The sequence below is a fragment of the Macaca thibetana genome, chromosome 16, assembly GCF_024542745.1.
Source record: "Macaca thibetana thibetana isolate TM-01 chromosome 16, ASM2454274v1, whole genome shotgun sequence".
NCBI lineage: Eukaryota > Metazoa > Chordata > Mammalia > Primates > Cercopithecidae > Macaca > Macaca thibetana.
In genome coordinates, this window is record NC_065593.1 from 30,068,928 (window position 1) to 30,096,743 (window position 27,816).

Below are 27,816 nucleotides of genomic sequence, written 5' to 3' on the forward strand. Positions count from 1 at the left end.
TTCAAGCATGGAAGAAAATTTATTCAGGAACTACATTCAGAGTAATACTGTGCACAGACTAGTTAACAAATTAATTTTCCTAATATCCCTCAAACAATATCTGAGAAGTGAAGATAGGCTAAACCCAATTTTCCAACATCACATCAAGTTGCTTAACTTGCAAAGTTTTCAAAGACTATTTTCACAGAATTAGAGAATGTTATCAAATATATAATGAAAAATATCTCAGTAGCCCAGTCCATCTTCCATCAGGTGAGCATTCGACAATATTTAAACATCTTTTTATCATTCTTCTGAAAGCAATCTATACTGATTATCTGGGAGACACTGGCAAAGGCAAACTGGTCTCTCACAGACTCAAGTCTCTTTAAGGCTTTAAAAAGGGCTTTCAGCAAGTCTTTCCTTGTTTGAGTGCTTGTAAAATAGTAGGATTCAGGGTAAATTACTTGCAACCTTAAATCATACTGGCAGCTTGTCTTGCCTTCAGGGCTCAAGTAGAAGATCTTTGTCATGACACACACTTTTTTTGTGTAACCACCAATTTGTCCCAGCTTCTGCTTTAAGGTTAGGGCAGTTTGTGTAGAATAGCCTTTAAACTCCTCATCCTGTACCATGTGGAAGGTGTATAGGACTGGAGGCTTGTCCTGGGAAATCAGAAGAGCATCACAGAGGACTTTGTTGTTCTCTTGCAAGCCCAGATCCAAAGACCAGCTCCTAGAGAAAATTAGTGAGCCCTTACTGACAGAGCCCATTTCTTCATATATTAATTGCTGAAGTCCTTCATGTTGTAAGAACAGTTTTCTGCAAAGGTTTTCTGGAGTGTATGTTATCCTTCCTGATAGCCCTAAATAAGGAAATAATGATAATAAATTATAAAACAGTAGGAACTTCCCGTTTAAGCCATAGCAAAGTAGCTTGTAAAAGACCATCAAAAACACTGTAAACGTTGTATAAAATATATCAAACAATAATTTAAAGAACTAGAAAGCGCAAATAAAAGCAGGATTTGAAGTGCCACAGTCTTTAATAGATGTGAAACACAGGAAGTCGCTTCACATTCACTCCTGCTTTTTCCCCAAGTAGATTTTCCATATCATGGCATAGGTAAATAAAGTCCAAGGGGAAATAATCAGTCTTATTATTTCTGAGGAAAAGAAGTAAGAAGAGCTGGAATATGAGAAGTAAAATCTCAGAGAAAATGAAACTGCAGAGAAGCCAAAGTCTATGCACTAATTTCCCTGAACTCATTGGCTAATACAGGTGAGATGCTGGAAACACAGAAGAAAATATCAACTGGGAGACTAAAGAGCTGAATGTAAGTTTCTTCAGCCTCATGATGCTCAGGAACCACAGACAAAAATTCCAGTCCCAAAAGAATGGAGGGATCTTGGTAAACACCAGAGACATTACGGCACTAGAAAAGCCATGATCTGGTAGTAAGGGCAAAATTAAAAACTATTATACCTAGAAAAGCATTTTAAAAATCTTCAAAGGAATAAAAGCAATGGGTGGTACTCTATCGACCTGCCAGAAGTAAATATAGCCGTTTTTGGAGAGAGGTAATATCTATCAAAGTCTCTACAATTTGTAATCCATGATACAATGAAAAATTGAGAGACAATAAAAATCAGAATGAATTACTAGAAAACAGGAGAAAAATCAGATCAGAGAAAAAGACTGACAAGTGCTTCAGATATTGTCATTATCAAAAAGAGACTTTAAAATAACTGTAATATATTTAAAAACAAAAAAAATAATAAAAAGACGAAAAGATGAAGACGTCTTTATTCTTTTACAGGCTTAGAAAAACTAAAATTGATGAATAAAAATTGTGTGGATATTCCTTAACTGAAAAACACAGTATGTGGTATTAAGAACTTGTTTGATAATGTTTAACAGCAGACAGAGCATAGCAGAAAACAGGACTAATCAATAGGAAGACAGGATGGTAGCAAAAGTCCGAACTCAAACTCAATGAAAAAAAAAAAAAAAAAAAGGTAAAAACAGAAGATAAGAGACATGTCAGAAACTGTCAAAATTCTAGAAAATTTATAATATGAGTCCCACAAAGAGAAAGGAGAGAAAACTAAGATAAGCAATATTTGAAGAGATAAACAATTATAGTTTTTTCAAAGTTGATTAAAGATATGGCTCACAAATACAAGAGTATACCAATCCTTCTCAAACTCTTCCAAAAAATTGAAGAGGAGGACATACTTCCAAACTCATTTTATGAGGTTAACGTTACCCTGATCATGAAGTCAGGCAAGGACACCACATAAAAAAGAAAATTACAGGCCGATATCACTGATGAAACTAGATGCAAAAATTCTCAACAAAATACTAGCAAACCAAATACAACAGCACATTAAAAGGATCATTCAGGATCCTGGAGCAAGGTGGCCGAATAGGAGCAGCTCCAGCCTCCAGCCCCCAGCGCGAGTGACACAGAGGACAGGTGATTTCTGCATTTTCAACGGAGGTACCAGGTTCATCTCACTGGGGAGTGCCGGACAATCGGTAGTGGTCAGCTGGTGCAGCCCAACCAGCAAGAGCTGAAGTAGGGCGAGCCATCGCCTCACCTGGGAAGTGCAAGGGGGAAGGGAATCCCTTTTTCTAGCCAAGGGAAACTGAGACACACAACACCTGGAAAATCAGGTAACTCCCACCCAAATACTGCACTTTACCAAGGGTCTTAGCAAACGGCACACCAGGAGATTATATCCCACACCTGGTTGGGCGGGTCCCATGCCCACAGAGCCTCCCTCATTGCTAGCACAGCAGCCTGAGATCTAACTGCAAGGCGGCAGCAAGGCTCGGGGAAGGGCGCCCACCATTGCTGAGGCTTAAGTAGGTAAACAAAGCTGCCAGGAAGCTCAAACTGGGTGGAGCCCACCGCAGCTCAAGGGGGCCTGCCTGTCTCTGTAGACTCCATCTCTGGGGACAGGGCATAGTTAAACAAACAGCAGCAGAAACCTCAGCAGAGGTAAATGACCCTGTCTGACAGCTTTGAGGAGAGCAGTGGATCTTCCAGCATGGAGGATGAGATCTGAGAACCGACAGACTGCCTGCTCAAGTGGGTCCCTGATCCCTGAGTAGCCTAACTGGGAGACATCCCCCACTAGGTGCAGACAGACACCTCACACCTCACATGGTGGGGTACATCCCTGAGACAAAGCTTCCAGAGCAAGAATCAGACAGCAACACTCACTGTTCAGCAATATTCTATCTTCTGCAGCCTCTGCTGCTGATAACCAGACAAACAGAGTCTGGAGTTGACCTCAAGCAATCTCCAACAGACCTACAGCTGAGGGTCCTGACAGTTAGAAGGAAAACTAACAAACAGAAAGGACACCCACACCAAAACCCCATCAGTTCATCACTGTCATCAAAGACCAAAAGTAGATAAAACCACAAAGATGGGAAAAAAGCAGTGCAGAAAAGCTGGAAATTCAAAAAATCAGAGCGCATCTCCCCCTTCAGAGGAATGCAGCTCATCGCCAGCAATGGATCAAAGCTGGATGGAGAATGACTTTGACAAGTTGAGAGAAGAAGGCTTTGGTCGATCAAACTTCTCAGAGCTAAAGAAGGAACTATGTAACCCGTGCAAAGAAACTAAAAATCTTGAAAAAAGAATGGAAGAACGGATAACTAGAATAATCAATGCAGAGAAGACCATAAACGAACTGACAGAGATAAAAAAACATGACACGAGAAATACATGACAAACGCACAAGCTTCAGTAACCGACTCGATCAACTGGAAGAAAGAGTATCAATGATTGAAGATCAAGTGAACGAAATGAAGTCAGAAGAGAAGTCTAGAGAAAAAAGAGGAAAAAGAAAAGAACAAAGCCTCCAAGAAATATGGGATTATGTGAAAAGACCAAATCTATGTCTGATTGGGGTGCCTGAAAGTGAGGGGGAAAATGGAACCAAGTTGCAAAACACTCTTCAGGATATCATCCAGGAGAACTTCCCCAACCTAGTAAGGCAGGCCAACATTCAAATTCAGGAAATACAGAGAACGCCACAAAGATACTCCTCAAGAACAGCAACTCCAAGACACATAATTGTCAGATTCACCAAAGTTGAAATGAAGGAAAAAATGTTAAGGGCAGCCAGAGAGAAAGGTCGGGTTACCCACAAAGGGAAGTCCATCAGACTAACAGCAGATCTCTCAGCAGAAACTCTCCAAGCCAGAAGAGAGTGGGGGCCAATATTCAACATTCTTAAAGAAAAGAATTTTCAACCCAGAATTTCATATCCAGCCAAACTAAGTTTCATAAGTGAAGGAGAAATAAAATCCTTACAGACAAGCCACTGCTTAGAGATTTTGTCACCACCAGGCTTGCCCTACAAGAGACCCTGAAGGAAGCACTAAACATGGAAAGGAACAACTGGTACCAGCCATTGCAAAAACATGCCAAAATGTAAAGACCATCGATGCTAGGAAAAAACTGCATCAACTAACGAGCAAAATAACCAGCTAATATCACAATGACAGGATCAAGTTCACACATAACAATATTAACCTTAAATGTAAATGGACTAAATGGTCCAATTAAAAGACACAGACCGGCAAATTGGATAAAGAGTCAAGACCCATCAGTCTGCTGTATTCAGGAGACCCATCTCACATGCAGAGACACACATAGGCTCAAAATAAAGGGATGGAGGAAGATCTACCAAGCAAATGGAGAACAAAAAAAAGCAGGGGTTGCAATTCTAGTCTCTGATAAAACAGACTTTAAACCAACAAAGATCAAAAGAGAGAAAGAAGGTCATTACATAATGGCAAAGGGATCAATTCAACAGGAAGAGCTAACTATCCTAAATATATATGCACCCAATACAGGAGCACCCAGATTCATAAAGCAAGTCCTTAGAGACCTACAAAGAGACTTAGACTCCCACACAATAATAATGGAAGACTTCAACACCCCACTGTCAACATTAGACAGATCAACGAGACAGAAAGTTAACAAGGATATCCAGGAATTGAACTCAACTCTGCACCAAGCGGACCTAATAGACATCTACAGAACTCTCCACCGCAAATCAACAGAATATACATTCTTCTCAGCACCACATCACACTTATTCCAAAACTGACCACATGGTTGGAAGTAAAGCACTCCTCAGCAAATGTAAAAGAACAGAAATTATAACAAACTGTCTCTCAGACCACAGTGCAATCAAACTAGAACTCAGGACTAAGAAACTCAATAAAAACTGCTCAACTACATGGAAACTGAACAACCTGCTCCTTAATGACTAGTGGGTACATAACAAAATGAAGGCAGAGATAAAGATGTTCTTTGAAACCAATGAGAACAACGATACAACATACCAGAATCTCTGGGACACATTTAAACGGTGTGAGGAGGGAAATTTATAGCACTAAATTCACATGAGAGAAAGCTGGAAAGATCTAAAATTGACACCCTAACATCACAATTAAAAGAACTAGAGAAGCAAGAGCAAACACATTCAAAAGCTAGCAGAAGGCTAGAAATAACTAAGATCAGAGCAGAACTGAAGGAGATAGAGACACACAAAAAACCCTCCAAAAAATCAATGAATCGAGGAGTTGGTATTTTGAAAAGATCAACAAAATTGATAGACTGCTAGCAAGACTAATAAAGAAGAAAAGAGAGAAGAATCAAATAGATGCAATAAAAAATGATAAAGGGGATATCACCACTGACCCCACAGAAATACAAACTACCATCAGAGAATACTGTAAACACCTCTATGCAAATAAACTAGAAAACCTAGAAGAAATGGATAATTTCCTGAACACTTACACTCTCCCAAGACTAAACCAGGAAGAAGTTTAATCCCTGAATAGACCAATAGCAGGCTCTGAAACTGAGGCAATAATTAATAGTCTACCAACCAAAAAAGTCCAGGACCAAACGGATTCACAGCCGAATTCTACCAGAGGTACAAGGAGCTGGTATCATTCCTTCTGAAACTATTCCAATCAATAGAAAAAGAGGGAATCCTCCCTAACTCATTTTATGAGGCCAACATCATCCTGATACCAAAACCTGGCAGAGACACAACAAAAAAAGAGAATTTTAGACCAAATATCCCTGATGAACATCGATGCAAAAATCCTCAATAAAATACTGGCAAACTGAATCCAGCAGCACATCAAAAAGCTTATCCACCATGATCAAGTGGGCTTCATCCCTGGGATGCAAGGCTGGTTCAACATATGCAAATCAATAAATGTAATCCAGCCAATAAACAAAAGCAAAGACAAAAACCACATGATTATCTCAATAGATGCAGAAAAGGCCTTTGACAAAATGCAACAGCCCTTCATGCTAAAAACTCTCAATAAATTCGGTATTGATGGAACGTATCTCAAAATAATAAGAGCTATTTATGACAAACCCACAGCCAATATCATACTGAATGGGCAAAAACTGGAAGCATTCCCTTTGAAAACTGGCACAAGACAGGGATGCCCTCTCTCACCACTCCTATTCAACATAGTGTTGAATGTTCTGGCCAGGGCAATCAGGCAAGAGAAAGAAATCAAGGGTATTCAGTTAGGAAAAGAAGTCAAATTGTCCCTGTTCGCAGATGACATGATTGTATATTTAGAAAAACCCATCATCTCAGTCCCAAATCTCCTTAAGCTGGTAAGCAACTTCAGCAAAGTCTCAGGATACAAAATTAATGTGCAAAAATCACAAGCATTCTTATACACCAGTAACAGACAAACAGAGAGCCAAATCATGAATGAACTTCCATTCACAGTTGCTTCAAAGAGAATAAAATACCTAGGAATCCAACTTACAAGGGATGTAAAGGACCTCTTCAAGGAGAACTACAAACCACGGCTCAGTGAAATAAAAGAGGACACAAACAAATGGAAGAACATACCATGCTCATGGATAGGAAGACTCAATATCATGAAAAAGGCCATACTGCCCAAGGTAATTTATAGATTCAATGCCATCCCCATTAAGCTACCAATGACTTTCTTCACAGAATTGGAAAAAAACTGCTTTAAAGTTCATATGGAACCAAAAAAGAGCCTGCATTGCCAAGATAATCCTAAGTCAAAAGAACAAAGCTGGACACATCACACTACCTAACTTCAAACTATATTACAAGGCTACAGTAACCAAAACCGCATGGTACTGGTACCAAAACAGAGATATAGACCAATGGAACACAACAGAGCCCTCAGAAATAATACCACACATCTATAGCCATCTGATCTTTGACAAACCTGACAAAAACAGGAAATGGGGAGAGGATTACCTATTTAATAAATGGTGCTGGGAAAATTGGCTAGCCATAAGCAGAAAGCTGAAACTGGATACTTTCCTTACTCCTTATATGAAAATTAATTCAAGATGGATTAGAGACTTAAATGTTAGACCTAATACCATCAAAAACCTTAGAAGAAAACCTAGGTAATACCATTCAGGACATAGGCATGGGCAAGGACTTCATGTCTAAAACACCAAAAGCAATGGCAACAAAAGCCAAAATTGACAAATGGGATCTAATTAAACTAAAACGCTTCTGCACAGCAAAAGAAACTACCATCAGAGTGAACAGGCAACCTACAGAATGGGAGAAAATTTTTGCAATCTACTCATCTGACAAAGGGCTAATATCCAGAACCTACAAAGAACCCAAACAAATTTACAAGAAAAAAACAAACAACCCCATCAAAAAGTGGGCAAAGGATATGAACAGACATTTCCCAAAAGAAGACATTCATACAGCCAACAGACACATGAAAAAATGTTTGTCATCACTGGCCATCAGAGAAATGCAAATCAAAACCACAATGAGAGACCATCTCACAGCAGTTAGAATGGCAATCATTAAAAAGTCAGGAAACAACAGGTGCTGGAGAGGATGTGGAGAAATAGGAACACTTTTACACTGTTGGTGGGATTATAAACTAGTTCAGTCATTGTGGAAAACAGTATGGTGATTCCTCAAGGATCTAGAACTAGAAATACCATATGACCCAGCCATTGCATTACTGGGTATATACACAAAGGATTATAAATCATGCTGCTATAAAGACACATGCACACGTATGTTTATTGCGGCAGTATTCACAACAGCAAAGACTTGGAATCAACCCAAATGTCCATCAGTGACAGACTGGATTAAGAAAATGTGGTACATATACACCATGGAATACTATGCAGCCATAAAAAAGGATGAGTTCGTGTCCTTTGTAGGGACATGGATGAAGCTGGAAACCATCATTCTGAGCAAACTTAGGCAAGAACAGAAAATCAAGCACCGCATATTCTCACTTATAGGAAGGAATTGAACAATGAGATCACTTGGACATGGGAAGGGGAACATCACACACCGGTGCCTATTATGGGGAGAGGGGAGGCTGGAGGGATGGCATTGGGAGTTATAACTGATATAAATGACGAGTTGATGGGTGCTGATGAGTTGATGGGCAGCACACCAGCATGGCACATGTATACATATGTAACAAACTTGCACATTGTGCACATGTACCCTAGAACTTAAAGTATAATAAAAAATAAATAAATAAATAAAGGATCATTCAGCTGGGTGCAGTGGCTCACACCTGTAATCCCAGTACTTTGGGAGGCCGAGGCGGGTGGATCACCTGAGGTCAGGGGTTCAAGACCAGCCTGGCCAACATGGTGAAACCCTGTCTCTACTAAAAATACATAAAATTAGCCAGAGATGGTGGCAGGCACCTATAATCCCAGCTACTCAGGAGGCTGAAGTAAGAGAATCGCTTGAACTCAGGAGGTGGAGGTTGCAGGGTACCAAGATAGTGCCATTGCACTGCAACCTGGGTAACAAGAGCAAAACCATGTCTAAAAGAAAGAAAGAAAGAAAGAAAGAAAGAAAGAAAGAAAGAAAGAAAGAAAGAAAGAAAGAAAGAAAGAAAGAAAGAAAGAAAGAAAGAAAGAAAGAAAGAAAGAAAGAAAAGAAAGAAAGAAAGAGAAAAAGAAAAGAAAATCCCATAATAAGTGGGATTTATCCTTGGGATGCAAGCACGGTATAACATGTGAAAATCAATAAATGTGATATACCACATTAATAAAATGAAGGGCAAAAACTGTATGTTCATATTAATGGATACAGAAAAAGCATTTGACAAAATTCAGCATTCTGTAATTTTAAAAAACCTCTCAACCAATTAGATGTAGAAGGAATGCACCTCAACACAGCAAAGACCATATATAAAAAACCTACAGCTAACTTCATACCCAGTGGTGAAATGTTGAAAGCTTTTCATCTAAGATCAGGAACAAAACAAGGATGCCCATTTCACCACTTCTATTCAATATGGAAGTCCTAGCCAGGGCAATTAGGGAAGAAAAAGAAATAAAAAGGATCCAAATTGGAAAATAGGAAATTAAATTGTCACAGTTTGTCCACAATGTGAACTTATATATAGAAAACCTTAAAGATGCCACCAAAAAAATAATCAGAACAAATAAAAGAATTCAGTAAATTTTCAGAATACAAAAATCAGTAGCATTTCCATACACTAACAAAAAATTATCCTAAAAAGAAATCAAGAACATACTCCCATTTATAATAGCTACAAAAAATACTTGATAATAAATGTTATCAAGGAGATGAAAGATCTCTATGCTGATATCTATAAAATGCTGATGAAGGAAATTGGAAAAGACACAAATAAATGGAAAGATAGCTTGTGTTCATGGATTGAAAAAATCATATTGTTAAAATGCCCAAACTACCCAAAGTAAGCTACAGATTCAATGAAAACCCTATCAAAATTCCCATGTCATTTTTGATAGAAAAATGATTGTATACCTAGAAAACCCTAAAGACTCATCCAAAAAGCTCCTAGATCTGATAAATGAATTCAATTAAGTTTCAAGATACAAAACCAATGTACACAAATTAGCACTGCTATACAGCAACAGTGATCAAGCTGAGAATCAAATCAAAAACTCAATCCCTACTACAACAGCTGCAAAATAAAATAAAATACTTAGCAATATACCTAGCCAAGGAGGTGAAAGATCTCTAAACGGAAAACTACAAAACCGTGCTAAAAGAAATCATAGATGAAACAAACAAATGGAAACACATCCCATGCTCATGGATAGGTAGAATCAATATTGTGAAAATGACCATACTGACAAAAGCAATCTACATCAATGCAATTCCCATCAAAATACCATAATCATTCACAGAACTAGAAAAAACAATCCTAAAATTTCTATGGCACCAAAAAAGAGTGCACATAGCAAAAGCAAGACTAAGCAAAAAGAACAAATCTGGAGGCATCACATTACCTGATTTCAAACTATACTACAAAGTTATAGTTACCATAACAGCATGGTTCTGGTATAAAAATAGACATGTAGACCAATGGAATAGAATAGGGAACTCTGAAAGAAAGCCTAATGCTTGCAGTTCAATTGGATCTTCAACAAAGCAAGCAAAAACAAAGTGGGGAAATGACACCCCATGCAAAAAATGGTGCTGGGATAATTGGCAAGCCACATGTAGAAGAATGAAACCAGATCCTCATCTCTCACCTTACACAAAAACCAACTCAACATGAATCAAATACTTAAATCTAAGACCTGAAACCATAAAAATTCTAGAAGATAACATCAGAAAAACAATTCTAGTCATAGGCAAAGAGTTCATAACCGAGAACCCAAAAGCAAATATAACAAAAACAAAAATAAATAGATGAGACATAATTAAACTAAAAGTCTTCTGCACAGCAAAAGAAATAGCAGGATAAAAAGACAATCCACAGAATGGGAGAAAATATTTGCAACCTATGCATCTGACAAATGACTGATATCCAGAATCTATGAGGAACTCAAACAAATCAGCAAGAAAAAGACAAAGAATCCCATCAAAAAGTGGGCAACGGATATGAATAGACAATTCTCAAAAGAAGATATACAAATGGCCAACAAACATGAAAATATGCTCGACATCACTAATGATCAGGGAAATGAAAATTAAGACCACAATGAGACTATCTTACACCTGCAAGAATGGCCGTAATTAAAAGTCAAAAAATAATAGATGTTGGCACGTGTGCACTGAAAAGGGAAATCTTTTATACTGCTAATGTGAATGTAAGCTATTACAACCACTATGGAAAAAAGTATGGAGGTTCATTAAGGAATTAAAAGTAGAACTACCATTTGCTCCAGCAGTCCCACTGCTGGGTATCTACCCAGAGGAAGATAAGTCATTATATGAAAAAGACCTTTATACACACATTTATAGCAGCACAATTTCCAATTCCAAAAATATGGAACCGGCCTATGCCCATCAACCATCAAGTGGATAAAGAAAATGTGGTATATATACACCATGGAATATTATCAGTCATATAAAGGAATGAAATAATGGCATTCGCAGCAACCTGAATGGGATTGGAGACCATCATTCTAAGTGAAGTAACTCAGGAATGGAAAACCAAATATCAAATATTCTTACTTATAAGTGGGAGCTAGGTCATGAGGACACAAAGACTAAGAATGATACAGACTTTGGGGACTCAAGGGGAAGAGTGGGAGGGGAATGAGGGACAAAAGACTACACATTGGGTACAGTGTACATTGCTCGGGTGATAGCTGCACCAAAATTTCAGAAGTCACCACTAAAGAACTTATTCATGTAACCATAAACCACCTATTCCCCAAAAACTAGTGAAATAAATATTTTAAAAATTAACATATAAGATACCTAGGAAAAGCACTCACTACACAAAATAAATAAATTTTTGAAACCAATCTGCTTTGTTCTCACAAGAAAATAAAAATAGCCTGAAATAAGTATCTGAAATATAAGTCAGACTAATATTGAGATGCCAGCTATTGAATTTAGGATTCCTTAAAAATATCTTATCAAAATTAACACCAAAGGAAACAGAAAGTGTAGGCAATCCTTTTATTAAAAAACCAGAAATATGTCAGGCACAATGGCTCAAGCCTGTAATCCTAGCGCCTTGATAGGCTGAGGCAGGTGGATCACTTGAGCCCAAGAACTTGAAGCTACAGTGAGCCATGATCACACCACTACACTTCAGCCTGGGTGACAGAGCCAGTTCCTGATTCAAAAAAGAACTAGGAGTCTTCCCACATAGGGAAGACAAACTATTGTACAGGCAAATTCCACCACAATATCAAGCATATCATTCTAATCTCATATAAATTTTTTCAAAGGATTGAAAAAGAGGAAATAATCCCCAACTCATTCTGAGTTCAGCACAATTTTAATACAAATACTAGACAAAGAGAGAAAACTACCCTTAGACCTTGTCACTCATGGATTTAGATGCAGAAATTCTAAATTAAGAATTAGCAGCTAAATAAAAATGAGTAAAAAAGATAATACTGCAAGACCCAACTGAGTTGGTTCCCGGAATGCAAAAATGGCTTAATAGAAAATATTAAACATCATTTGCCAATCAACATATTAAAGGGAAAAACATATAATCATGTCAACAGAAGTAGAAAATGTGTTCGATAAAATTCAGTATTCATCCATGTAAAAAAAGAAAAAACATTTAGTAAACTAGAAATATCATTAAACTTCCTTAGGCTGATAATAGTATATTCAAAGTACTTAAGGCAAACCTCAATTTATTTTTATTTTTTATTATACTTTAAGTTCTGGGGTACATGTGCACAATGTGCAGGTTTGTTACATAGGTACACATGTTCCATGTTGGGCAAACCTCACTTTAAATGGGAAAGCCATAGACATACTCTCTTTAAAATCTGAACTAAGACTACTTGCATTAAGAATTGTCTAAAAGTCTTCATCAGTTCATTAGGACAAGAAAAAAAGACATTAAAGGCATAAAGGCTGGAAAGGAAAAGACAAAACATTTTATGATCTGCATATTTGTTTATACAAAATGTAAATAATCTGTGGACAAATTATTTAAAATAATAAGGAAACCTAACAATGTGGCCTTATATCAACTCATTATGTAAAAATCAACTGCATTTCTACACGTCAGCAATAAACAAGAAAATGTAACTTTTAAAGAAAAATATCTTTACAACAAAAATTAAGGAACCTAGACATGAGTGTAATAAAAGGTGTACAAAACGTGTACACAGAAATTTATGAAACTATAAAGGCAATAAAGAAGATATAAATAAGTAGAAAGATTTCCTATGCTCAAGGATACAACTTACTGATATAAATATGCCATTTCTTCCCAAATCTATCTAGAGATGCACTGTAAATGCAAATCAAAATCCCAAAAGAATTTTTTTTTGGCACTTGAGCATATTCTATAATGTGTATAGAAGATTAAATGACTAAAAATTGCCAAGACACGCTCAAAGAAAACCTAAAGGGCTTACCCTACCAGATGTCAATACTTAGTATAACATTACAATGGCAGGGACAGACGACTTGGTCAAGGAAACATAATAAAGATTCTAAAAAGAGGGTTATCTATAGATATACAGTTGATCCTTGAACAACATGGGTTTGAACTGCATGGATCCACTTACGCCGGGATCTTCTTCCACCTCTGCCACCCTGAGATAGCAAGACCAACCCTTCTCTTCCTCAGCCTACACAACGTGAAGACATTGAGTATGAAGACCTTTAAATGATCCTCTTACACCTAATGGATAGAAAATATATTTCCTCTTTCTTATGACTTTCTTAATAACATTTTCTTTTCTCTAGCTTACTTTGTAAGAATATAGTGTATGATACATACACAAAATATGTGTTAATTGACTACATTATTGGTAAGGCTTTGGGTCAAAAGTAGGCTATTAGTAGTTAACTTTTTGGAAAGTCAAAAGCTATACACAGACTTTCGACTGCATACAGGTTTGTTCAAAGGTGAATTGTACTTAGTAATATGCTGAGGGTGGCATGGCATATCATGGTGAAAGTGAGACTTTTCAGTATTGCAGCTGGGAAAGTGGTTATCCACACGGAATAAAATGAAATAGCATGCTACATACTGTCTATTGAATAGATGAATTGTGTATTTATTTATTTATTTATTTATTTTAGACAAGGTCTCACACTGTTGCCCAGGTTGGAGTGCAGTGGTGTGATCTCAGCCCACTACAACCTCCGCCTCCTGGATTCAAGCGATTCTTATGCCTCAGTCTCCTGAGTAGCTGGGTCTACAGGTGTATACCACCACCCCTGGCTAATTTTTGTATTTTAGTAGAGACACAGCTTCACCATGTTGGCCAGGCTGGTCTCTTGGCCTCAAGTTATCCACCCACCTCTGGATTGTGTATTTACATATTACATGTTGAGTGCAAAACTTTAAAATTTGTAGGAGAAAATTAAAAGAAATATCTTTATAATCCTGGGGTATCGAAGGATCTCTTAAGCAAGGCGCAAAGAGCAGTAAACCACAACATTTTAAATGATAGTTTTGCCTACATTAAAATTTAAAATGACTACTTATGAGAGTATACATTAAGAAAAGAAAAAATGCAAGCCACCAGCTTGGAGAAGACATTGGTAATCGTTAATACCTATGACTAAAAGAGGATTTCATTCTAGAATCTCTAAATTACTCCTATAAATCAGTAAGAAAAAGACAAAGCTTATTAGAAAAATGGGCAAAGACAAAATAGACACTGCACAAAGATGAAATATATATGGCCAGTAAGTGTATGGAGAGATGCTCAACCTAATCAATAACAGGGAAACACACATTACAAAGAGATACCATTTTATACGCATTTGATTGAGAAGAAGGAGGTTAAGAGAAGGAGAAGCGTAAATAAGAAAAATTTGACAATTGGAGAAGATGTGGCATTTCTAATATATTGCTGATGGCAGTAACATGACCTATCTACTTTCAAAACAATTTGGCATTATCTTATTACTCGAATATTCACACACCTCCTGAGCCAGCAATTCTACTCCTACTTAGGCACCCAAGAGAAAATCTTGCACATATGCGCTAGAAGACTAAGAATGTTCAAGGTAACAGTGTTCATGTAGCAGAAAGCAGGAAATAGCTCAATTGCCCATCATCAACAACAACGACAAAAAAAGATCAGTCAGAGATCCTGAGTACTGACGGCATTTCTTCAGTAACTGACCATAGCCATGCCTGAAGGTGGGCCTCAATCTAGACTGTTCAGTGACATTATATATATGCTTCCTTTTTTTGTTTGTTTAAACTAAACTGACTTGGGTTGCTCTTACTTTCAAGGAAATGAGTTTGTATTGCACCAAGAAAATTCTAACCCAAATATGAAGAAATAGAATTGGACAGATTCAATGACTTAAAACAACAAAGAATTCCCATAAACACAAGAATGTGCTTTCAGAACAAATTTCAAGACTGAGCTGGTTTGAAGAGAAAGAGGTTTGAATACAGCCACACCAGCAAATCCGAAGAAGCCAGAATGAAACTACCTGGACGGTGATGTGTCTGCCGTTGCCCTTCCAAATGAGGCCAACTGTGGGGAGTAGGTGATGACATATTTATTTGAGAGATCAGCTCTTCATATGACCTGGAAAATTCTTAGAAAACAAAAAAGAAAATCACATGCTTAATTTGGCAGAAGGGAGACCCCAACTAACGAATGCATAGTATTATATATTAAAAGTCTATTTGTAACTGATTTTGTTTTTGGAAAAAAAAACAAAATATTAACGTTAGATATTGTGGTTAGATTCTTAGGTCAGATACAAATTGCAAAATTAACTTTTGTTGCCACTGACACACTGTATATTTCGAATGAAAATTCACAGTAAAAATGCATTAATAGTATTTAATACATTACCATATAATTGGGTTTATTTTTAAAGCAGTTAAAATGAGACGTGATGGCTAGTGAAGGAAAGCGGACTTTTGTGCAGATTCTGAGGAAGAAGTTTACATTTTCAGACATTTTATAAGTTGCTAGTACTGGTACAATTTCATTTGAGGGTTTCTTTTTCCAAAACCAGATAAAAATACCAGCATGATTCCTTCCTTATTGGTACAAATTAGGGCTACCATTTGGCTCACAAATGTGAGAAGAAAAAGGAAGCAATTTTATAGGAAATAAACAGAAAGGGAACAAGAAACATGAAGGAGCAAGTACGTAAAAGAGGCAAGTGTTCCTGAAAGAAAGCAATGGTTACTTACTGAAATAGAGCTCAGAAACAAAAAGGAAAAGGATTAAACGGGTTTTCCTTCAAAGCTAGTAAAGACGTGGTAGGGAAGAAACTTCCGGGTTTAACTGGATCTTTGCACCAGGTAGGGCTACTAAAAGTAGATCATGTGCTTATTTTATGAAATATCTATCTTCTTCTAAGGGTGTAGAAGAAAACGAGAGGTAGGGAAGCTTTTTTTTTTTTTTTTTTTTTTTTTTGAGACAGAGTCTTGCTCTGTTGCCCAGGCTGGAGTGCAGTGGCGCAATCTCGGCTCACTGCAACCTCCGCCACCTGGCTTCAAGCGATTTTCCTGCCTCAGCCTACTGAGTAGCTGGGACTACAGGCACGTGCCATCACACCCTGCTAATTTTTTGTATTTTTAGTAGAAACGGGGTTTCACCATGTTAGCCAGGATGGTCTGTGTCTCCTGACCCGGTCATCTGCCCGCCTCGGCTTCCCAAAGTGCTGGGATTACAGGCGTGAGCCACTGCACCCGGCCGAGGCAGGGAACTATTGACCGTATCCACCAGAGATTAATAGATTAGGTGCTGAAATTTGAGGACTATTGATCTTGCCCCAAATCCCAAAGAGAAAACCTCCCTGCCACCCAAGCCAAATGCATTTCTGTTGCGAATCCCCCGCTCTCAACTTGGTTCAGCCTCCACCATGAACTGGATCCATTCCTTCCTGGTCAACTGCATCACACGGTTATCTTTCACATGCCAGGAATCAGGCTCTTTAGCAAACACTGCACAGCAGAAGCGCTCCACTCTGAGTGCACAGACATATCCACAAAGACTTCCTTTATCATATACTTCAAGGAATTTGCATGAATAATTTATGTTCTTCTTCTCCATACAGAAGTGATGCACAGGCATCTTCTTAATGGACTTTTCAATTTCTCTTTCTAACTTATCGAGGTCACTCATCTCTGCTTTAAAGCCAATTATTTCTTTATCTTCATTTACACCAATGAACAAATATCCTCCATCAGTATTTGCAAATGCAGAAACATACTGAGGGAGAATCTCTTTAATTCGTTGTAACAACTTTTCTGTCGAGAAGTTTTTAATTTCAACATGTGTGGATTCGGTAAAGGTCAATTTTTCTTCCCGATCAAGTTCTGTTCTGTCAAAAAAGATCCCAGCCAAGGCCTTCATGTTACTTTCTTCTTGTATATCAACACGGGGCCTCCTTACCACCAATTCCGGTCTTAAGTACAATCTCCGTCTAGTCTTTTTCGTGTCTTTGAGGAACTGCAGTGCAGCAGCAGCATTCATGACTTTTGTAGACGTTATATCTCTTTTGTACAAATTGGAGCTCAAGGTGGTAATCCGCAGACCAGAGGTGTTCACGCTCCATGACTTCACAAAAATCAGAAAGTAATTACCATTCTGCATGAAGTCTAAGTACTCAGGAACAAATAACAGCATGTTACTAAAAGAATGTTCCAAATCTAGTCCTATTCCATCTTTTGTATAACTATAGTCTTCATTCTCAATTTCAGCCTTGATCACTCCCCCTCCAGAATTCAGCAGAGCACACACAGCTCGTGAGACACTTTCATTCTGCTTTTTTCTCAGTTTACTGTCCTTCATTTTCTTCCTGTTGTTCTCTCCAAGAGTGACTCTTCCCACATCTAGAACCCATTCGGCATAATTCGTTTCCAAATCAATACTGACGTTCATTTTCCCAGCAGCTATGCAGTGTCCAAGCAGAAATCCTTTTCTGTAAAATAGACAGAGCCATTAGAATAGGACCTGAACTAGAAAGATAGCAAATTCTGTATTATGAGGCAAATGCAAAAAAAAATCCTGTGCAGTATATATTCCACTAGACTGGTAAGTATATGGGTATGAAGAAACTGAAAACTGACAAATTTTGAGCTAAGACTATAATTGTACTCCTACTGAATTTTCATATTTGTTACTATAGTTTTATATAATGTATTCTAATTATGTAATCTCTTTATCTGCCTTTTTCTCCTTTCTAGTCCCTAATATTGTACAACCTGTTTTCTCTCTCCTTTTCTTAAACAACACCTGGAGTGAGTCTATGTTTTTATCTTCTCAGTGAACCAGGCTTTAGTTATACATATTATTTCTACTTTTCTTTTTATTTTAACAATTTCAGCTTTTACCTTAATTATCTCCACTTATGGTGATAAATCTTTTGGAAGATTTCCAGTTAAGGTCTAACGACATCCAGCAATATGTCATGTTAATTATTTTTCCTTCTTGTAAGAATGAATTAGATTTACAAATTTTGGCCATTGATCTTAAGCAAAGTGGGCTAAGTCATTGTGCCTTTTTAAAATCTAATATTCGCATATTTTCAATAAGGAAAATTCTTATATACAAAACACCTGTGCTACGCTTTGAATGTTTGTGTTCCCCCAAAATTCATATGTTGAAATTCTAACTCCCAAGGTGATGAGGTTTTTGGGAGGTGATCAAGTTACGAGGGTGAAGCCCTCATGAATGAGATTAGTGCTCTCCTAAAAAGGACCCCAGAACACTAGCTCATCCCTTCCACTATGTGAGAACATAGCAAGAAAGTAGGCAGTCTGCGACACGAAAAGGGCCCTCACCAGAACCCAGCAGTGCCGGCATCTTAATCTTGAACTTCTCAGCCTCCAGAACTGTGAGTCATAAATTTCTGTTACTTGTAAGCCACCCAGTTTGTGGTATTTTGTTATGGCAGCCTAAACAAATTAAGACAGTGTGCTTTAGTCTGTGTATCCCTAATCCATTAGCTCTGTTCCCTTAAAATCTATTGGGATCACTGCGTTGCTCTAAATGGAAAGTTTTAGGTTAAGAAGTGTAACTTAAGTTCAACTTTTTTTTAAGTGTAACTTAAGTGTCACTTTTAGGTTAAGAAGGTTTTTTGGTTTGTTTGTTTGTTTGTTTTTGGTTTTTTTTTTTTTTTTTTTGAGATGGAGTCTGGCTGTGTTGCCCAGGCTGGAGTGCAGTGGCGCGATCTTGGCTCACTGCAAGCTCTGCCTCCAGGGTTCACTCCATTCTCCTGCCTCAGCCTCCCAAGTAGCTGGGACTACAGGCGCCTGCCACCATGCGCAGCTAATTTTTTGTATTTTTGGTAGAGACGGGGTTTCACCGTGTCAACCAGAATGGTCTTGATCTCCTGACCTCATGATCCGCCCCCCTCAGCCTCCCAAAGTGCTGGGATTACAGGCGTGAGCCACTGTGCCCAGCCAAAGTGTAACTTTTTTATAACTTTTTTAAAGTGTAACTTAAGTGTAACTTTTAAGTTAAGAAGCATAACTTAAGTTTAACTTTTTTTAAGTGTAACTTAAGTATAACTTTTAAGTTAAGAAGTTTAACTTAAGAAGTGTAGGTTTTCCAAGTGGCATAGAGACAATTAAGAATAAAGTCCATCATAGGTTGTAATTACTATACTAGAAAAGGAATGTAAAGGGGATCAGAATATTCCTGTCCACTGCTAGACCAATATCATGCAGATACTCAGCTAAGGTTGTGGATACCACCTGTGTCCATATAAATTCCTGATCACATGTAAACAATGTTAACATTGGAGCCCCAAACTATTTGGACAGTTGGGGTTGAATCCTTTAGTTCTTTGTCCATGTTTTCTCTTAGCTCTTTGAAGATATTTAAGACAGTGTTTGTTTTTTGTTTTATTAATTTATAAATAAAATCCTATATATTGATCATTTGCAATGTGTTTTTTTGAAACATGTATATACTGTGGAATGGCTATGTTGAGCTAACTACCATATGCACTACTTCACAGACTTATCATTTTTCTGGTGAATATTGCTACTGTTTTAGCAACTTTCAAGAATACAGGCCTAGCACAGTGGCGCATGCCTATAATCTAAGCACTTTGGGAGACTGAGGTGGGAGGATTGCTTGAAGCCAAGAGTTCAAGACCAGCCTGGACAACAAAACAAGACCACATCTCTACAGAAAAGTAAAATAAAATAAAATCAGAATTGGCTGGGCACAGTGATTTGTGCCTATGGTCCCAGCTACTTAAAAGGCTGAGGTGGGAGGATCACTTGAATCCAGGAGTTCAAGGCTGCAGTAAGCTATGATCATGGCACTGCACTCCAGCTTGGGCAACAGAGAAAGACCCTATCTCCAAATAAATAAATAAATAAATAAATAAATAATAAAGAATACAATATATTGTTAACTATAGTTATCATATTGTACAATAGAGCTCTTGAACTTATTCCTCCTATCTAACTGACATTTTGTATCCTTTAACCAACATTTCCCCAAAGCCCATCTTTCCCCAGTAACCACTATTCTACTGTATATTTCTATGAGTTTAACTTTGATAGATTCTACAAATAAGTGAAATCATGCAGTATTTGTCTTTCTCTGCTTGGCTTATTTCACTTAACATAATGTCCTCCAGATTCATCCACGTTATCAAAAATGACAGGATTTCCTTCTTTTTCTTAAGGCTAACCAGTATTTTTTTTTTTTTTTTTTTTTTTTTTTTTTTGAGACGGAGTCTCGCTCTGCCGCCCAGGCTGGAGTGCAGTGGCCAGATCTCGGCTCACTGCAAGCTCTGCCTCCCGGGTTCACGCCATTCTCCTGCCTCAGCCTCCTGAGTAGCTGGGACTACAGGCGCCCGCCACCTCGCCCGGCTAGTTTTTTGTATTTTTTAGTAGAGACGGGGTTTCACCGTGTCAGTCAGGATGGTCTCGATCTCCTGACCTCGTGATCCGCCCGTCTCGGCCTCCCAAAGTGCTGGGATTACAGGCTTGAGCCACCGCGCCCGGCCAAGGCTAACCAGTATTTTATTATCTCTATGTACCACTTTTTCTTTATCCGTTCATCTGTTGGTGAACACTTAGGTTGCTTCCATATTTTGCCTATTGTGAATAATGCTGCAATAGACATGAGAGTACAGATATCTCTTTGATAGATTGATTTCATTCCCTCTGGATATTTATCAGGAGTGAGGTTGCTGAATCGTATGGTGGTTATTTTCCTTCTTTTTCTTTCTTTCTTTTTTTTCTTCAGAAACCTCCATACTATTTTCCATAATGGCTATGCTAGTTTAAATTCCTACCAATAGTGTGCAAGGGTTCTCTTTTCTCTACATCTTCGCCATCTCTTTTTATCTCTTGTCTTTTTTGTAATAGCCATTTTAACATGTGTGAGGTGATTTCCAATTGTGGTTTTAATTTGCATTTTCCTGATGATTAGTAATGTTGAGCATTATTTCGTATATCTGTTGTCCATTAGAATGTCTTCTCTTGAGAAATGTCATTCAGATCCTTTGCCCATTTTTTAATCTGTTTTTTTCTTACTATTGAGTTGTTTGAGTTTCTTATATATTTTGGATATTAACCTCTTATCAGATCTATGGTTTACAAATATTTTCTTTCATTCTATAGCTTATTGTTTTACTCTGTTGATGTTTTTGCTTTGTTATGCAGAAGCTTTTTAGTGTGATGTAATCCCATTTGTCTACATTTGCTTTCATTGCCTGTGCGCCATTGGGATGACATCCAAAACATCACTGCCCAGGCCAACGTCTTGGATCTTTTTAATATATTTTCTTCTAGTAGTTTTATAGTTTCAACTCTTACATCTAAGTCTTTAATCGATTTTGAGTTGATTTTTGTATTTGGTGTGAGATGAGGGTCTAATTTCATTTTCTGCATGTGGATATTAAGAACGTTGTTTTAAAATCTTTGTCTAATATGTGTGGTATCTGGCCTTCCTCAGAGACGTGTTCTGCCAATTTACTTTCTTCTTTTGGATAGATCATATTTTTCTGTTGTGTGTATGCTTTATGAATTTTTGTTGGAAACTGGGTATTTGAAAAAACAGTGATCTCTCATAGTCTTTGCAGACAAATGCTATGGCAAGGCAAACCTTCAATGATTGGCTAAGTATACTCTGATCTTAGGGATCAGCTTGAGGAAAAAGTTTAAGGTCTTCTCAGGTCTTTTCTGAGCATTTGTCCTGCCTGGATTGAGTGGGGCTTTCTTGATTCCTCTACATACATGGCTGCTTTTGAATGTCTTAATTTCCCAAAGAATCTCACCCCAGCTCCTCTTGTGAGCCTTAGATGGTTATTCTATGTCTCTAGCTATAATCTCTTGCCTAAGACATCTGGGGGTCCATAGTCTCCTTGCAGCTTTCCTGAGCAGTGGCTGTCACTTCTCCTCACTTGAGATCTGAGTTAGGGGATACAGAAATGAATCCCTCAGGCAGTCCCCAGACAGGTTACAACATTGAAAATAAGTTTTACTATGCCCCATCAGTTCCAGGGAGGAAACTAGGAGCAGTGATGCTGCCTCCTCAAGACTAAGACCTTGCCACGCAGGGCAAAAGGTTGGGTAAGGGTGAATAAAAACATCATGAAATTGCCTACAGCTTTGAATGTTGCTTTTTCTTGCTCGGGCATTCATTTAGTTGCAACAGATCTTTGTTGTTAGTTCAGTCAGTTTTGGGTTGCTTTTGATGTTTCCATGGAGAAACAGAGTTGAAGCTTCCTAATCCACTATTTTTCTGGCATCATTCCTGTCACCATTTCTTTATATTAAATGCAATTAGATAATATTTTTAAGATTTTGTACCCACGATGTCCCTTTCTCCTATTCTTGTTGACAGGTAATGCAAATCAAGTAGCTTCATAAAATAAGTTGGGGATGTAAGCTGCATTTCTATTATTTCACATTTTAGCAGTATGAGGACCTTTTTGCAGTGAGAGAGTTGGTCATGGTAGGCCATACTGCCCAAAACTAAAATATACAATTTGAATCTTGCTTTTCCATATATCAATATAGTATATACAATCAGTTTTGCAAAATAATAATTAGCTATTATTTAAAAACCTTATTAACTGCATAATTTCGTGCATGGTATTAATGTACCATTATTTAACTACTACCCTACAACTGAACATTGAAGTTGCTTTCAATCATTCAATATAATTGTACTAGAATCTTGACTCTGTTATTTCAATGCTTGGGTATGCTAATCACATAGTCTAATTTTCATTGAGTCTAAGAGTGCCCTGGCAAAGCGCTTCAATTATATATACAGATACGGTTCAGATATATATAAAGATGGTTAAATCGAGTATGGGAGGCCAGAAGAGGCAGACAGAAAAGAAGCCAGATTTCAGGATATAAGAAATAGAACCTTGAAGGGGAAAAATTATGTAAGAGAAGAAAGAGTCTGAATCTGTGGAAATAAAGGTTCATGGTGAAACATAAGGTTATACTTGAACTTGTGGCTTAGGTACATAATTAACCTGAAATTATGTAAGTATATAGAGTGTATATGTACACACAGAGAGAGACAGAAGTTCGTAAAAGTTAAATTACTGTATTAAGTGACAAAAAGTTTAAAGATTTTGATATATATTGTCAAATATTTTCCCAAATAATTGTGTCAGATTTTTCTCTAGCAAATTTATCTTAGTGGTGATTACAGCACTTTGCCCTGTACCTTTTAGGGGGAAGAGGATGTGGTATAAAAGCTATTAGAAAGCAGCATCTTTCCCTCAGTGTTTCCTGAAAACTCAGAGGGAACCAAGAGAGGGCTGCCTTCTAAGAGATATTGGACCTAGCATTCATTCAAATAGGCTCCCTGGGCCTGGGTCCATAGAAGAAAGCATTTGAACATGACCCAGAGAGATTCCAAAAAAAGAGAATCTAAGGGAGGAGGACTTGACTCCTGGTAGTTGAACAACAGTGAAGCCAGGTAAGCACAATCATTGAAGTTTAAATTTAAAACTCAATAATAGTCTCAATATGGCATAATTACGCAAGAAAGCAGAGGAAGATGTATATCTCTGCCATGCTGAGCTTTCTCCATAGTATTATAGCACAATTTGTGTTCTTTAGACCCAATTTCTTCACATTTCTTACACACGAGGCTGCCCCAAAGGCAAGTCCCTTCCCTGTTGATCAGACAGAAGAGATTCTCCATCTCTACCCATAAAGGCTGCAGGAGAATCAGTTCTGCTTCTAGCCAGGCACACAGCCCCAGTCCTACAATTTTCTGGTAATGCCTCACCAAGCAGCCTCTGCTCCCCAATTCTTTTTGCAGCCTCTGTAACTAGAATCCTGTCCCCTTTCCTCCCAACCCACGTTTTTGCACTGTCTACATCACAGAAATCACATCTCACCCTCAGATTGATTAAGGAGGGTGCCCATACCACTGGGAAACTTGGAACCCATGGGAGCTGCAGTTGAGCCACCTTATAGAGGACCCAGTGCTTGTGGACTAGCCTGGGATCCTGGCCACCCCAGTCCAACACCTGCAGCTGTGTAAAACTTTCCATAGTTCAAAATCACTGCCTTCAAGCATACATCTGGAACACACTCCTTAAAAAATTAGCTGGGGATTGAGCTTACCAAATCCCTAGGGCCTAAAACTTACTGGCCTCCCTTAAACTTTGGGTCTAGGTTTACAGGTTAGATGTTTCCACTGAAATCCTTTATACTTTTGACTATAGGGGAAATTCTATCAGACCTGCACTCACTATTTAGGCTATGTTGTTGACTCTCTTTAATGGGAAAGGAGACGGCATTCAGACCTCCTTAGAGTTATGTCAGAACAGCAGGTTAGTAGGAACTGCACACAGGGTGGGACAGAAGTTGTAAGAACTCTTTGCCCTCCTAGGATGTCACTTTGCATTTAGTTCAGGACAGCACTGCTCTCATCCTTCCCACCTTCCAGATGATAAACCAGCAGAGTGTGAGGGTGCTTGGTTTTTCTTTTAGGATCTAGCAATGAAGTTCGTCAGTGCCTGGTCACGTTTCATCTAAAGAACCTATTCCCCAACTCCCCGCATGTTCAGGACTCCAGGAGGATGGGCAACCCTGGGAGCTCTGGACACCCACCAAGCCCAGCCTGACCATAGAGCACTCTGCCCTCCCTGCCTCTCTAGCTCTGCTCGAACACTGCAGATCCCCGGCTCACTGGTCCCACAGCTCTTTCAGGTGCTCCCCAGCCCATGCAGGAGCAAAAGTTCCACCCAACCTATAGCTTCCAAGTCCACCATTCCTAAGTCCTCAACAGCCTGCAGTTTTGACAGAAGTTGCTACAGAGACAGGAAAATGTTACCGGTGGAGGTTGTGCTGGTCACTGAAACATTCTGTTTGCAGGAGAAAAACAAAAACTTGGTCTGTTCTAGGATCTGTGTGTTTCCTTAAAGTCTTAGAATGAGCAACTCCATTTTGGTTTGGTTTGATCCGTTGGGGCCTAGCACATGAGCTCAGTCCAAAACACTGGCCTCTCATAATTTTGTTTTTAAAAATTCCCCCTTTTTGTTCAGGTTCTCACTTAGGTGAGCGTGTAACCAAAACGTAAGGCCTTAGCGCTGCTCTCAGTTACCATCATTTTGGGTTTCCAGTCTCAGCATATCATTCATAGGTTACGGTGTCCTCATGATCGCATATTTATTTCACTTCTTACCATTCCAGTTGAAGAGAGACCATTTGACATTCTAGAGATGGCTGCATGCAAACATTGAAAACCTTTGAGAGAATACAGCGCACCAGGGAGCCTATTATTATGATGACTATTGGGAGGATAATACTGAGAGTCTGGAGGATGCTCCTTGCCCAGGGTCCCCATAAACCAAACCATCTAAAATTAAATAGATCAAATAATGAACTAAATAAAGAATCTACTAACTTAAGTAAACAATCTCTTCATTAATCCCCTACAACTGAATCTCTTAATCTTCATTTAATGTATTTCTCCATAGACTCCAAGTGCCAGCAGTTGCACAGATACTTCTCTGTTCGGTCAATTCTATCATAACTTTCTCAAAAGAATTTAAAGTCTGTTGTGTAACTACGGCCTTAACAGTAGATGTTCTGAAAACATCTAACCTATGGGTTTTACATTGTGAAGGGGTTAATTGTTCTCAGTGAACCATAAAAAAACTCTCTTTACCTGGTGAAAGTACACTGTAGCATAATCATGGTAAAAATTTTTATACAACAAGAAAACATGCATTGAAAATGACATTGAACAAAACCCCTTTGTAAATGCTTAATGGCCCATCGGGTAGCCAAATGTACCTGAAGCTTTGATTGTCTTCCCAGGAATATGAATTTGAAAAACCAAACATTGGTTATAAACTACTTTCGCAATTTATAAGTCAACAGTTTCCATGGTAGCTTGATTTTTAAAAGTCAAACTTCCTCAGACTTCAAAGAACACTGGGGCCAAACAGCGCCAACCAGACCCCCTGCTTAAGAACAGCAGCACAAGAGCCTGCACACATGCAAACCCCTCCCACTTTCCTATTCAACTGCAAACTCCAGATTCCAAACAATATTGGGGCCAAACAGTATTACAACTGCAAGAGAAAATTCTAAGGAGGGCTTAGTACTAGGCCTAAGAACCTCTACCAAAGGAATCCCCCTTGGAGAGGCTGAGGTCCAGAGGATCCCCCACAGCATCCCCCTTTAGGGTCCAATCTTAGAGCATCAGATGTCTCTGACCTTAGGTGAGCACCAGTGCCACTTTACATGTTTTCCCTCCAGAGGCAATGGCCTACTATGAGATTTCCTTTTGTCTCTGGATGAAGGCCTTGACTTCTAGCATCCTTATAATTTGATAAGCCCATGCTTTCCCATGGTTCCCATTCCACTAGAGTGATAGCCATGAACTTTAATAATAGGAAATGGAGGCTAGGTGGGCTTCTTTTGTCCTTAGCCAGTAGAGTAGGGGAAGGGAAGAATTTAACACAAGGAAAGAAGGTTTAAGTCACCTGAAACACGTGTGAGTTCGCCCTGGAGAAGCTGTGTCACACATAGGGATCAGGGACCACAACCAGAAAAGACAGAAAAGACACATGCACACATATGTTTATTGCGGCACTATTCACAATAGCAAAGACTTGGAATCAACCCAAATGTCCATCAATGACAGACTGGATTAAGAAAATGTGGCACATATACACCATGAAATACTATGCAGCCATAAAACAGGATGAGTTCGAGTCCTTTGCAGGGACATGGGTGCAGCTGGAAACCATCATTCTCAGCAAACTATCGCAAGAACAGAAAATCAAACACCACATGTTCTCACTCATAGGTGGGAATTGAACAATGAGATCACTTGGACACAGGAAGGGGAACATCACACACCGGGGCCTATTGTGGGGAGGGGGGGTGGAGAGGGATGGCATTAGGAGATATACCTAATGTAAATGCAGCACACCAACATGGCACATGTATACATATGTAACAAACCTGCATGTGGTGCACGTGTACCCTAGAACTTAAAGTATAATAAATAAATAAATAAATAAATAAATAAATAAATTTTAAAAGTCCTTCCTGCTTCTGGGCAGGGCAACTATCCCCATTCACGCCTTGGCCTTCGAGGCAGCACTGGAGAGTAGCCCCTGGCCAGAAACCTGCAGTCGCCTGCGTGTCTAGGCGCTGCCCACCAAGGATCCCAAGTTGGAAAGGAAAAGAAAAAGAGAGAGATTCCCCTGTATGGAGCAGAAAGGAAAAGGGAAAGAAGAAAAATAAATCCCAGACTTCGGGCTTACCTCCTGGCTGGCTTGCCAAAATATGTTACCAGTGAAGAGCGTCCAGGTTCTTGGCGTGTTGAACAAAGAATTGGACAAACACAAACAAAGCAAGGAAAGAATGAAGCAACAAAAGCAGAGATTTATTGAAAACG

The 27,816-nt window shown here is 38.6% G+C and overlaps 1 protein-coding gene across 1 annotated transcript; it reads right to left on the reverse strand.

Annotated features, from left to right (window-relative positions):
• SLFN12 (schlafen family member 12) lies at positions 1 to 27,757 on the reverse strand. Its single transcript, XM_050762319.1, has 4 exons — positions 27,683 to 27,757; positions 16,797 to 17,875; positions 15,422 to 15,529; positions 1 to 844 (listed from the first exon to the last, which is right to left on the reverse strand). The coding sequence occupies exons 2-4, from the start codon at positions 17,833 to 17,835 to the stop codon at positions 249 to 251; spliced, it is 1,743 nt and encodes a 580-aa protein (XP_050618276.1). The 5' UTR covers positions 17,836 to 17,875; positions 27,683 to 27,757; the 3' UTR covers positions 1 to 248.
• Positions 27,758 to 27,816: the final 59 nt, after the last annotated feature.

Bases quoted from the DNA above. Each gene is read 5' to 3' on its own strand.
- SLFN12 (XM_050762319.1), bottom strand. From the start codon at position 17,835: ATGAACGTCAGTATTGATTTGGAAACGAATTATGCCGAATGGGTTCTA. The intron at 15,530-16,796 runs GTTGAGAGCGGG...TTGTTTTCTAAG, and splicing joins CATGGTGGAGGCTGAACCAA to AATTTTCCAGGTCATATGAA. The intron at 845-15,421 runs GTAGTTTCATTC...TTCCTTATTTAG, and splicing joins GCAGACACATCACCGTCCAG to GGCTATCAGGAAGGATAACA.